General features: G+C 44.9%; 1 protein-coding gene across 1 annotated transcript in view; it reads right to left on the bottom strand.

Annotated features, from left to right (window-relative positions):
* The window catches only part of LOC107283209 (snaclec bitiscetin subunit beta), a 13,903-nt gene extending 1,482 nt beyond the window's left edge, over window positions 1-12,421 (bottom strand). Inside the window, exons 1-5 of the mRNA XM_015811081.1 lie at window positions 12,353-12,421; window positions 7,450-7,556; window positions 4,737-4,948; window positions 3,233-3,370; window positions 1,333-1,474 (exon numbers count right to left, since the gene is read on the bottom strand). Coding sequence (XP_015666567.1) covers window positions 1,333-1,474; window positions 3,233-3,370; window positions 4,737-4,948; window positions 7,450-7,510 — 553 coding nt within the window. The 5' untranslated portion in view covers window positions 7,511-7,556; window positions 12,353-12,421. The remainder of the gene's footprint in view (window positions 1-1,332; window positions 1,475-3,232; window positions 3,371-4,736; window positions 4,949-7,449; window positions 7,557-12,352) is intronic.
* Window positions 12,422-12,741: the final 320 nt, after the last annotated feature.

Below are 12,741 nucleotides of genomic sequence, written 5' to 3' on the forward strand. Positions count from 1 at the left end.
GAGGAGGAGGAGGAGGAGGAGGAGGAGGAGGAGGAAGAGGAAGAGGAAGAGGAGGAGGAGAAGGAAGAAGAAGAAGGAGGAGGAGGAGGAGGAGGAGGAGGAGGAGGAGGAGGAAAGGAGGAGGAAAGAGGGAGGGAGAGAGAGAGAAGGGAAGAAAGGAGGAGTAGGAGGAGGAAGATGAATAGGAGGATTGTGGCATCCTTGGTGCTCTCTGAGCTTGCTTGTTTTCTTGCAGACTTTTCGTTACCCAAACTAGATAACATCATCAGTGCTAGAAGAGAGGGTGGTTTGTGGAGAGGAGGAGGAGGAGGAGGACGAGGACTGTGGGATCCTTGGTGCTCTCTGAGCTTGATTGTTTTCTTGCAGACATTTCATGACCCAACTAGGTGACATCATCAGTGGTAGAAGGGAGGGGATATACAGAGAGGAGGAGGAGGAGGAGGAGGAGGACTATGGGATCCTTGATGCTCTCTGAGCTTGCTTGTTTTCTTGCAGACTTTTCATCACCCAAACTAGGTAACACCATCAGTGCTAAGGACCCCTCATGTCAACCCTGAGCTACATATATTCTCCCTTATGAAATCCTGACCCTGTTCCTAAGGTTTGTGTGGCAATTTAAAAATTAGATTCGTGCTCGTCGAAGCTTTGGGAAAGCTGATCACGCATTGGGGAGATAACTGCAAAGCCACTCAGCCACCAGAACGCGCCCCTGTTTTCTGCAGACGGGCTGGTGGTCCCTTCCCCCCACCGACTCGGTTGCAAACATGTTCCTCCATTTTCCTCTTCGCCCCTGCCTAATCAGTCCTTTCTATTCTTCTTTTTTTCTTTTTATGTCCACAAAGCACAAAAAAACCCTTTTGTGATCATCCAAGGAGACTCTGGCTTTGCACTCCAGATACTCCTGGACTTAGAACTGGGCCCAAAATTTCTGTTAAGTGAATCGCCGCAGTGATTAAGCTAGTAGCACGGTCGTTAAGTTTCCTCCATTGTCAGAAGGTCACAAAAGGGCATCACGTGACCCTGGGAGGACACTGCAACCGTGGTAAGTACATGCCAGTTGCCAAGCCTCTGAATTCTGATCGCGTGACCCTGGGGAATGCCGCAACGTTTGTAAGTGTGAAAAACGGTCCTAAGTCACTTCTTCCGGTGCCGTTGAAACTTTCAACGGTCACCAAACAAACCGTTGTAAGTCAAGGACTGTTGGATCTCGAGTCTGTACTCGGTGTCTCGGTAGTAGGACAAAGCCTTGCAAAGTCAAACACCTCGCCGTAACTTAAACCATCTACAGCTTGTGAAAAGATGGAAAGAGTCTACAATATTTGTAGGAAATACCTCCTAAATTGATTTGCAGGCAGATCCGGACATTCAGGCCTAGGATTTGTTGAATGGCTCCGCCCGCCAAATTAAGAATTGAACTCAGGGGACGCTGAAGGAAATTCGGCCTGGAGCCGTCGCTCCATCGGAGAGAACTGCCCTGGGGAAAAATAAAAGAAGAACCGTATGAGATCCGGCGTCCAGGAGGTGCTTTTTTCTTTTTCTTTTCTTTTTTTTTAAAGTTTTTTATTAATAAAACAGTTAAAACAAAAAAGGACATGAGGTGTCGTTCCAGTACATATAATCCTAACAATTTGTTCCTTATCATACTTAAAGTTCCTAATCTCTATATATACATATTTTCCTATATAATACAGTCTCAAGTTTGTTTCTCTATATACTAGCATACAGTTTTATATACCACAATCTTAACACTAACTTAAAGCCCGAACAGTTCTCCTTGACTCGTACCAGCAATAAAATTTGTCCCAGATTTCAAAATAGTCCGTTTCTGTCTTGTCCTTTAATTCCATAGTAAGTATTGGAAATAGGTGTACAGACAGTCTTCTGAAACATTTCTCTCATTGCCCCAAGCTGTTTGAAGTTACCGGCAAAGAAATCAAAACATCTGAATCACGCCTTCTTTGAAACGCTGTCTGCCAAACAGATATACTGATTTAACTGTTACAGGCAATCCTTGGAATCAGTCACATCTAGTTACTTTCACATGCAAGAGAGTCTTTGTTTACTGTTCTTTAAATTTGCAGATCAGAGGAAAATTAACCACATCAAATTACTGTTTGCTTTATAAAGTTGATATGAACTTTGAGCATCTTTTTACTATTCTGACTCCGAGTTAAAAACGCCTTCTTTTAAATCCAGTCAGATAGATAACACAAAGAAATGCTTTCATAACAAGAAATATATTTAATCAGATAGGTTACTTGCTTTCATGATGATTGCCTCCGATATTACATCTCTTGTTCATTTCTATCGGTAAAAAGATGAAGCTCTCTCTCCATACCATCTTTATAGCAGAACAGGCTCATCGGGTGACATCTGATGGGCCATGCTTCTTTCAGACAAAGACCTTCCAATCTGGCTTGTGTCCAGGAAGTCTCCCAATGCCCTTTTGAAACTCCTCCCACTGACCTATTACTAACATACTGATACGTGCTCTCCAGTTAGGGTTACATAGAGCTATACAAGGTTACATGGATCTATATGGGCCAGAATAGTAAGCCTATCCATATCAGCACACGATAAGATTTTATGTAGAATCTCTTCTTCTGTTGGAATTTATTTCTCCAGTTTTGTGCGTAGGCCAATCTGGCAGCCGTGAAGATATGTAACATTAAGTAAAGTGTCCCTTTGTCGTATTTCTGCATGGTAATACCTAGTAGTAGGAGTTCTGGTTTTAGCTCTACCTCTGTCATTAGTATTTCTTCTAGCCATTTTTTAACCTTATTCCAAAAGTCACGGGCTTTCGGGCACTCCCACCACATATGATAATATGTCCCTCTTGCCAAATTGCATTTCCAGCACATAGGGGAGATGTTAGGGCCCATTTTAGCTAGTCTTGCAGGTGGGAAGTGCCATCTATAAAACATTTTGTAAAGGTTTTCTTTGTAGGATGTGGACAGGGTGAGCTTCCTGTTTCGTGCCCATAGTTCTTGCCAGATATGCAAGATATTCGGACTAGCCAGGATCGAGACTAACTATCAAAGAGATTATTATTATTATTTTTGACAGAAGTGGACCCAATACAGGCAAGTCCCCGACTTACAACTGCAATTGAGCCCAATGTTTCTGCTGTTAAAGCAAACATGAAACTTCTTGATTGATTGATTGATTGATTGATTATTACTATTAGAAAGTGAAGCTCAAAGGTTCCAGATGTTTTTAAGGCTGGACGTACCTTTTGGTGGCTTCCTCCTATCCAGAACAGAACCGGTTTTCGTGCTTGGTAAATGGCCAGCTTCACCAGGAAGGTGTTGTGTTGGGCACTCGAGATGCTGGTCAGGTGTCCGTTTGGGATGAAGCTTTGGCAAGTCCTCTAGGAAGCAATGATCGGAGAGAGGAAGGTAAACGGAGCAGCCGTGAATCGGAGGTGTGCTTCAGACTGGAGGGTGTGCGGGAATGGAGTGAAGAGAGAGGGAAGAGGGAGGGAGCTAGGGAAGAACGAGGGAAAGGGAAGGAGAAATGGAGGGAAGAAATGGAAGGGAGAAAGGGAGGCAGAAAAGAAGGAGGGAAGGAGTAGGAAGGAAGGAAGGAGAGAAAGAGATAGGGGGAGAGAGAAGGAAAGGGGGAAAGGAGATGGAAGGAAGGAAAAGGAAGGAAGGAAGGAAGAAAGAAAGAAAGAAAGAAGGAAGGAAGGAAGGAAGGAAGGAAGGAAAATGAAAGGGAAGGAAAAAGGTAGGAAGGAAAGAAAAATGAAAGGGAAAGAAGGAAAATGAAAGGGAAGGAAAGAAGGAAGGAGGAAAGGAAGGAAAGAAGGGAGGAAGGAAAGAAACATGAAAGGGAAGGAAGGAAGGAAGGAAGGAAGGGAGTGAGGGAGGGAGGAAGGAAGGAAGGAAGGAAAATGAAAGGGAAGGAAAGAAGGGAGGAAGGAAAAAAAATGAAAGGGAAGGAAGGAAAATGAAAGGGAAGGAAAGAAGGAAGGAGGAAAGAAAGGAAGGAAGGAAAGAAGGGAGGAAGGAAAGAAACATGAAAGGGAAGGAAGGAAGGAAGGAAGGAAAGAAAGAAAGAAGGAAGGAAGGAAGGAAGGAAGGAAGGAACGAAAGAAGGAAGGAAGGAAGGAAGGAAGGAAGGGAGAGAGGGAGGAAGGAAGGAAGGAAGGAAGGAACGAAAGAAGGAAGGAAGGAAGGAACGAAGGGAGAGAGGGAGGAAGGAAGGAAGGAAGGAAGGAAGGAAGGAAGGAAGGAAGGAAAGAAAGAAAGGGCAATAGCACTTAGACTTATATACCACTTCACAGTGCTTTTTTACAGCTCTCTCTAAGCAGTTTACAGAGTCAACCTGTTGCCCCCAATAATCTGGGTCCTCATTTTACTGACCTCAGAAGGAGGGAAGTCTGAGTCAACCTTGAGCCAGTCAGGATTGAACTCCTGGCAGTGGGCAGAGTCAGCATGCAATAAGCAAATAAGAATATGAGGGAGACAGAAAATAAAACATTCCATGGACCAATATGTCTGGAATGTCACAGAGTACTAGAGAACTCTGTCAATGCTTCTTCACCTCCAGGCCTCCGAGGCCTAGAAGGGACTTCCAGAAACAGCATGGGTTCCGCCGGTCCTCCGAACTCAACAAAACCTAGCTATCGGTTCTACCGAACCGGTGCGAACTGGCTGAATGCCACCACTGAGACAGAGTACTTGGGTATGAAAAGCCTCCACTGAAGAGGACGGTTGGGAAAATGTCCGTACCTCAGCTTCTGGCCACGTCCGTTGCTCCTGAACATACATGTAGCAGTGGCCCGAGTAACTCATCCAGCCATCTCGACAACCTTCTTGACAAAAAGAGCTTTGGTATTCCAGAGCGGAGTCAGGAACCTGAGGCTTCGCGGGAGGAAGATTGTTTTGAACGCCGGTATTTGGGTAAAAGGGCCGGTGGTCGCGGGGCTTGATCCATCCGTGGCCTTTTAAGAGACAACCAAGTCAATAATAAAAAGATGTAAGGAGAATTTCCCCCCTTTTTAATACAAGAAAGCCCCCATATTGGAAAAGAAATGCCCGCACCCCATCCGCAGAAGAGACAAGTCTTCCCCGAAGTAAAACCATTCAAGTGGCCGGCCCCTCTGAATGGCTAGTTTCCATTCATCAAGACAAACTGTTCATAATTTATGATTAGGGGACTGGAGGCTAAAACATACAAGGAACAGCTGCTGGAATTGGGTATGTCTAGTTTAATAAAGAGAAGGATGAGGGAGGACATGACAGCAGTGTTCAAATATCTCAGGGGCTGCCCTAAAGAAGAGGGAGTCAAGCTCTTCTCCAAAGCACCCGAAGGCAGGACAAGAAGCAACGGATGGAAACTCATCAAGCAGAGAAGCAACCTAGAACTAAGGAGAAACTTCCTGACAGTTAGAACAATTAACCAGTGGAACTACCTGCCTCCAGAAGCGGTGAATGCTCCAACACTGGAAGTTTTTAAGAAGAGACTGGACAGCCATTTGTCCGAAATGGTATAGGTATAGGGTTTCCTGCCTGAGCAGGGGGTTGGACTAGATGACCTTCAAGGTCCCTTCCAACTTTACTACTACTACTACTACTACTACTATTATTATTATTATTATTATTGATCATCGCACAGTCAGCCAGATGTTCAGACTGGATTTGGCATTTTGTCTACCTATCGAGTCCTTACCCAGGACCTGGGATAGGCAGATGTGGATGTTTGATGTTATTACAGATCTCGTCGCAGGATGGAAGCAGTTCCTAGTAAGGCCGCCTTTTGCAATTGACTAATAGCGAATTTGTCAATGCCAGTGGTGTTCAAGTGTTGCTCCAGTTGTTTTGGGATTGCACCCAAGGCGCCTATGACTATTGGTACTATCTTTGCTTGCTTTTGCCACAGTCTTTCTATTATTATTATTATTATTATTATTATTATTATTATTATTATTATTATTATTATTATTATTATTATTATTATTATTATTATTATTATTATTATTATTATTATTATTATTATTATTATTAACAAAACTACAGCTACAACCTCCACAGAAGACTGGAACTGATAGATTAAAAAGCAGGGACATATAAAACCTACATTCCCCACCCAGCGTCCAGGACAGGGCATGACCTCCCAGCCACAATGAGTCAGGTAACAATAATTAGAATACTAAAAGGGCACAATCACGCACAGATTAAAGTACATTTCACAACCAACCTAGGCATCTCAATCACAAAGGCCCAAAGAATGTATAAAAGCCCGTCTACTCTCAACCCATTTGGTCAGCCACCCCAGAAACATGCTGCTGTCACTGTAGTTTCTGGCTACCAAATAAACAAGACCTCCTTTCCAAAATGCAGCCTGCCTCTCTTTTATTTCAGCGTCTTTCTCCCGGCTTGGAACTGGAGCAGATTTTACTTCCAACAAAGAGAAGCGGCCCATCCAGTTCCCTCAAACGGTGGAAAGAGCCCAAACTGGGCACCCACAAAACTTTTTTTATATATATATATAGAATTGTCTCTGGAGAGTCTCTATCTTCCAGGTTATGGCTGTCCCAAACGTGCTTTTTCTCCAAAAGGCAGCTGGATTTTCTTGGTTTATTTTCTTGAAAATGTTTCGGTTCTCATCCTAGAACAGTGGTTCTCAACCTTTTTAATGCCGCGACCCCAACTGGTCGTAAGTTGAGGACTAAACCAGTCGTAAGTCGAGGACTAAACCGGTCGTAAGTCGAGGACTAAACTGGTCGTAAGTCGAGGACTACCCAACCGGTTGTAAGTCGAGGACTTTCCCTGCCCGGGAGCGCCGCGCATGCGTGGTTCCGCCCCCTGCGCCGGCCGAGGCGTAGCTGGCAAGCGGCAGAGATGGAGTAGGCCGACCACCAGCTGGCCCAGCCCAAGGGAGGTAAGGCACCCGCCGGAAAAGGGGAAAAAAATGGCGGACAGCCTTGCTTGGTGACCCCCGTGAAATGGTCGATCGACCCCAAATGGGGTCCCGACCCACAGGTTGAGAACCACTGCCTTAGAAGATTCTTCCCTTCCGAAAAAGAAGAACTGAAGAAGCTTCTTGGATAAGAAGCAAAATGTGTTCAAGGTGTTTCTCTCTGTGTGTATGTGTGTCTGTTTGGGTATGGAATTGGTATTGCAGTTTACCCCTCATCCCCTTAGCAAAGGGCAGTTGTGATAAAAAAAATAATCGGAAGGCACGCAGGCCCCTTTAATGTTAAAAAATCTGCAGAAGACCGATATGGCTAATCAGGCCATTAATTTATCTTTTCCCAAACAAGATGTGCTATAACCACCACTGCCGTATGTTCTCCTTGCTCTGGGCTTCTTGTCGCATGTAAATTTCCATAAATGCTGTATACTATTGGCCAGGCTGGCTAGGGATTATGGAGGTTACAACACAACCGTCTGGCTGAGTGGGTGTGATTCCACAAGATCACGAAACCCTTGACCCACTCACCTTCGGAAAACGGGAGAAGCAGCGATGTCAGGAAGAACCACGGAAGAATTTGCAGCCTCATTTCCACGTTGTGGGACGACGTTCACCTAGCACGAAGCAAGGACCCCCTGAAATGAAAACTGGAATTTACATTTCCTTGCCTGTTCACAGGTATTTGAAGCTACCTTCAGATCACTCCGACCTTAAAACGTTAATTTACTGGGTTAATTAATGATACACTCGCTATTAAATTATAGAATAGAATCCTTTGTTGGCCGAGTGTGATTGGACACAGAAGGAATTTGTCTTTAAGAATCTGGTTCTTTTGGGACACAGAATATAAAGTAGATGATGGTATAGCGGCTGCCTTTTTAGACTTCATGATAAAGCAGAATAGGGAAATATTTACATTTTGTAAATGTTTGCCAGTTTGAGAGGCTTAGGATGGTCAGCTTCAGAGAAGATGCCACCTCAAGCATCCAATATGCCCCAAGAATGTCCCACCCAAATTCAGTAGTAAAATGGCTAATTTTTACTAGCCCCAAATGAAGTTCAAAATGGTTAAAGTAGAATTGGGTGACCTTAGGAGGGAAAACACACTCATTTTTACAGATGAACAGAAAATAACAGAGCTGGAAGGGACCTTGGAGGTCTTCCAGTCCAGCCCTCTCCTCAAACAGGAGACGCTATACCATTCCAGAAAAGTAGCTGTCCAGTCTCTTCTTAAAAACCTCCAGTGTTGGAGCATTCACCGCTTCTGGAGACAGGTTGTTCCACTGGTTAATTGTTCTCTCTGTCAGGAAATTCCTCCTTAGTTCTAGGTTGGTTCTCTCTTTGATTAGTTTCCATCTGTTGCTTCTTGTCCTGCCTTCAGGCGCTTTGGAGAACAGCTTGACTCCCTCTTCTTTGGGGCAGCCCCTGAGATACTGGAAGGCTGCTATCATGTCTCCCCTCGTCCTTCTCTTCATTAAACTAGACATCCCCAATTCCAGCAACCGTTCCTTGTATGTTTTAGCCTCCAATCCCTAAACCATCTTTGTTGCTCTTCTCTGCATTCTTTCCGGAGTCTCAACATCTTTTTTACATCATGGTGACCAAAACTGGATGCCGTATTCCAAGTGTGGCCTTACCAGGGCCTTGTAAAGTGGTACTAACACTTCACGTGATCCCTCTGTTGATGGAACCTAAGATAGCATTGGCTTTTTTTGGGTGCGTGTTACATACCCCTAAACAGGAGCCTAGAAGTTTCAACTCAACCTGATGGCATCGCCAGATCCCCTGGCATGTACCCTGTGGTTCCATGTGGTGACCGACGGAGGTGGACGGGCACCAGTCATCCTCAGAGGTGTCCACTGGAGGAATTAAAATATCAGGATGGGAGCTGTGGCTACACAATTGGGGCCCCGCCTTGTTTTATGTGCAACATTTTGTCTGCACAAAGAGCTGTAGGGGGCAGTGGTTAGAATGCAGTACTGCAGGTAAACTCTGCCCACAGCCAGCAGTTTGATCCTGACCGGCTCAAGGTTGACTCAGCCTTCCATCCTTCCGAGGTCGCTAAAATGAGGACCCAGATTGTTGGGGGCGACATGCTGATTCTGTAAACCGCTTAGAGGGGGCTGTAAAAGCACTGTGAAGTGGTATATAACTCTAAGTGCTATTCTATTCTATTCTATTCTATTCTATTCTATTCTATTCTATTCTATTCTATTATTTGCCATGGTGGTGCAGTGGTTAGAATGCAGTATTGCAAGCTGACTCTGCCCAGTGCCAGGAGTTCAATCCTGACCGGCTCAAGGTTGACTCAGCCTTCCATCCTTTTGAGGTTGGTAAAATGAGGACCCAGATTGTTGGGGGCAACAGGCTGACTCTGTAAACCTCTTAGAGGGGGCTATAAAAGCACTATGAAGCAGTATAGAAGTCTAAGTGCTATTGCCCTTTCCTTCCTTCCTTCCTTCCTTCCTTCCTTCCTTTTCTTCCTTCCTTCCTTCCTTCCTTCCTTCCTTTCCTTCCTTCCTTCCTTCCTTCCTTTCCTTCCTTTCTTCCTTCCTTCCTTCCTTCCTTTCCTTCCTTCCTTCCTTCCTTCCTTCCCTCCCTCTTTCTGTCCCTTCCTTCCTTCCTTCCTTCCTTCCTTCCTTCCTTCCTTCCTTCCTTCCTTCCTTCCTTGATGGGACAGTGGTTAGAATGCCGTATTGCAGGCTGACTTTGCCCACTGCCAGCAGTTCGATCCTGACAGTCTCAAAGTTGACTCAGCCTTCCGTCCTTCCGAGGTCAGTAAAAGGAGGACCCAGATTGTTGGGGGGGCAACAGGCTGACTCTGTAAACCGCTTAGAGAGGGGCTGTGAAGCACTGTGAAGCGGTATAAAAGTCTGAGTGCTGATGCTGTTGCTATTGCTGCACAGCCACGGCTGCCATCTTGCCATACATTTTGCAACACGCCCACAGAGGCTTTCAGCTGTCTAGCGTTTGACCCAGTTGCTTTGACTGATCAGGAGGAAGCAAAGTTTCTCCAAAGTGTTTTCTTTGGGAACATCTGCACCGGGAGAGAGAGCCCACATGCTTCGCATACATAAGCAGTCGTGGACCTAGCAGCCTTCCATGAACATATTGCCCTGCGTTCTGGGGTTGCACAATTATAAATTGTAATTATGGAATGCATTTGCATGTGCTTATGGAAACCCCTTCGTTGTGCACCAAGTGCTCGCCTGGGAAAACGCGTCCACCTCCCACGTAATTTAAGCGTTTTCCAAACGTCCAGCCCAGGAGTTCAAATTGGGCCGAGCAGATAATTAACAATTTGTGCAGCTGTTTGGAAATTAGCACAAGGTATCTGGATGTACTGGCGCCTGTCAATCAATCCCTGGCTCTTCAGGGGCCACCCTGGAGAAAATATTCTGCCATAATCTAAGTTAGACTAGAATAGAGCTGGAAGGGACCTGGAGGCTTATCTGTGTCCTCCGGGTCACCTGAGTACTGCAAATGGTTGGAACTGCTCAAAGGATTGTGTTCTAGAAGGTTCCAAGAAGGCTCCACACCCATTTGCACCACTCAGGTGACCCCGAGGACACAGATAAACCTCCAGGTGGCCTCAACAACTCTCTAAGTTTGATAAAGTAGATCACAACCTACTACTCGATAAGATAGAAAAATGTGGGTTAGACAGCATCACCACCAGATGGATCCGTAGCTGGCTGACCGGCCGTACTCAGTGTGTGGTCCTCAATGGAACTGCATCTACATGGAGGGAAGTGTGTAGTGGGGTGCCCCAGGGCTCTGTTCTGGGCCCAGTGCTCTTCAACATCTTCATCAACGATCTGGACGAGGGGATGGATGGGGAACTCATCAAATCTGCAGACGACACCAAGCTGGCAGGAATAGCCAACACTCCAGAAGACAGGCTTAGGATACAGGAGGACCTGGACAGACTTGAACACTGGGCGCTATCTAACAAAATGAAATTCAATGGTGAAAAAGTAAGGTTCTATATTTAGGCAAGAAAAACCAAATGTACAGGTATAGTATAGGGGGTACCTTGCTCAATAGTAGTAACTGTGAGAGGGATCTCGGAGTCCTAGTGGACAATCCCTTAAATATGAGCCAGCCGTGTGCTGCAGCTGCCAAAAAGGCCAACACAGTGCTGGGCTGCATTAACAGAGGGATAGATTCAAGATCACGCAAAGTATTAATACCACTTTACAATGCCTTGGTAAGGCCACACTTGGAATACTGCATCCAGTTTTGGTCACCACGATGTAAAAAAGATGCTGAGACTCTAGAAAGAGTGCAGAGAAGAGCAACAAAGATGATTAGGGGACTGGAAGCTAAAACATATAAGGAACAGTTGCTGGAATTGGGAATGACTAGTTTAACGAAGAGAAGGACGAGGGGTGACATGATAGCAGTCTTCCAATATCGCAGGGGCTGCCCCAAAGAAGAGGGAGTCAAGCTATTCCCCAAAGCGCCTGAAGGCAGGACAAGAAGCAATGGATGGAAACTAATAAAGGAGAGAAGCAACCTAGAACTAAGGAGAAACTTCCTGACAGGGAGAACACTTAACCAGTGGAACAACCTGCCACCAGAAATGATGAATGCTCCAACACTGGAAGTTTTTAAGAAGAGACTGGACAGCCATTTGTCCAAAATGGTGTAGGGTTTCCTGCCTGAGCAGGGGGTTGGACTAGATGACCTCCAAGGTCCCTTCCAACTTTATTATTATTATTATTATTATTATTATTATTATTATTATTATTATTATTATTATTATTATTATTATTATTATTAGGATGCAAATGACCAGCGGTCTGCAAGGAGTATAAATCCTTCCATTCCCCACCATCCAGTCAGAGCTGAAGAAGCTTCTGGGATAAGAAGCAAAACGTCTTCAAAGGAAAAACAAGAAAGTCCAGTTGCCTCTTGAAAAAAAAAAGCACCTTTGGGACAGGATAGAGAAAAGTAAACTGAATTCTGAAAGCTATCAAAGGAATTCTCTCTGAGAACTGCACCTCCGAAGTTTCCTACTTCCAAAGTAGCAAAAAGCAAAGCAATGACGCTTGCACACCGTTATAAGTTATATTAATTAAGTAAAACCTTTGTGTGTTTTTTTTTTTAAAAAGTAGCTTTTCTTTGAGCATCAAATGCCGGACAGCCAACAATGGAGGAGAAGGTGCTAACTTTTCCTCTTAGGATTCCAAGAAGCAACCTACATTTCTGAATTCTCCCCACGGGTTTATTTCTTATGGCATATCAATAGCTGTTTAATATTAATGCCTAGACTGCTATATGGAGATTTGTGATGATAGGAGAGGGGGGGGGGAGATGTCGAGAAGAAGCTTTTAAAAACAGCAAGGAGGAATTAAGAGCCATGAAAAATGCATGCCATTAAACAAAGCACCCGTATAACGAAATACACCTGTTCAATAGAAGTTACCTGTTTGGTAGATATTTCGTTCTCCTTTTTTGATTCTTGGCAGGCAGTAGGAGAGCTTTTGTGACTCTTGCGTGGAAGGAGGCTAATGAAAAGCTACCCAATTCTTATGTACTTTCTGCTTCTTAAGCAAAGAAAGGTGGGTATGTGTATTGGACTGCCTTGTTGATTTTGCTAGTGATCCCTAAAGGTTTCAGAAGCGCACGCCTGGGGTCCTTTTGGCCATCAAGTTGGGACTTACCAACACACAAAGCGGGATGAGAGGCAGCCAGCCCAGTTGGGGCCGCGGAAGAACAACGTTCCTTGGGTTGACAAGAGAGACAGTTGAACGATCAGGAACTGCAGAATGAAAATTGAAGACGCTAGTCCAGTGGTTCTCAACCTGTGGGTCA

Source organism: Protobothrops mucrosquamatus, unplaced genomic scaffold, assembly GCF_001527695.2.
Source record: "Protobothrops mucrosquamatus isolate PMUCROS unplaced genomic scaffold, P.Mucros_1.0 scaffold28, whole genome shotgun sequence".
Lineage (NCBI taxonomy): Eukaryota > Metazoa > Chordata > Lepidosauria > Squamata > Viperidae > Protobothrops > Protobothrops mucrosquamatus.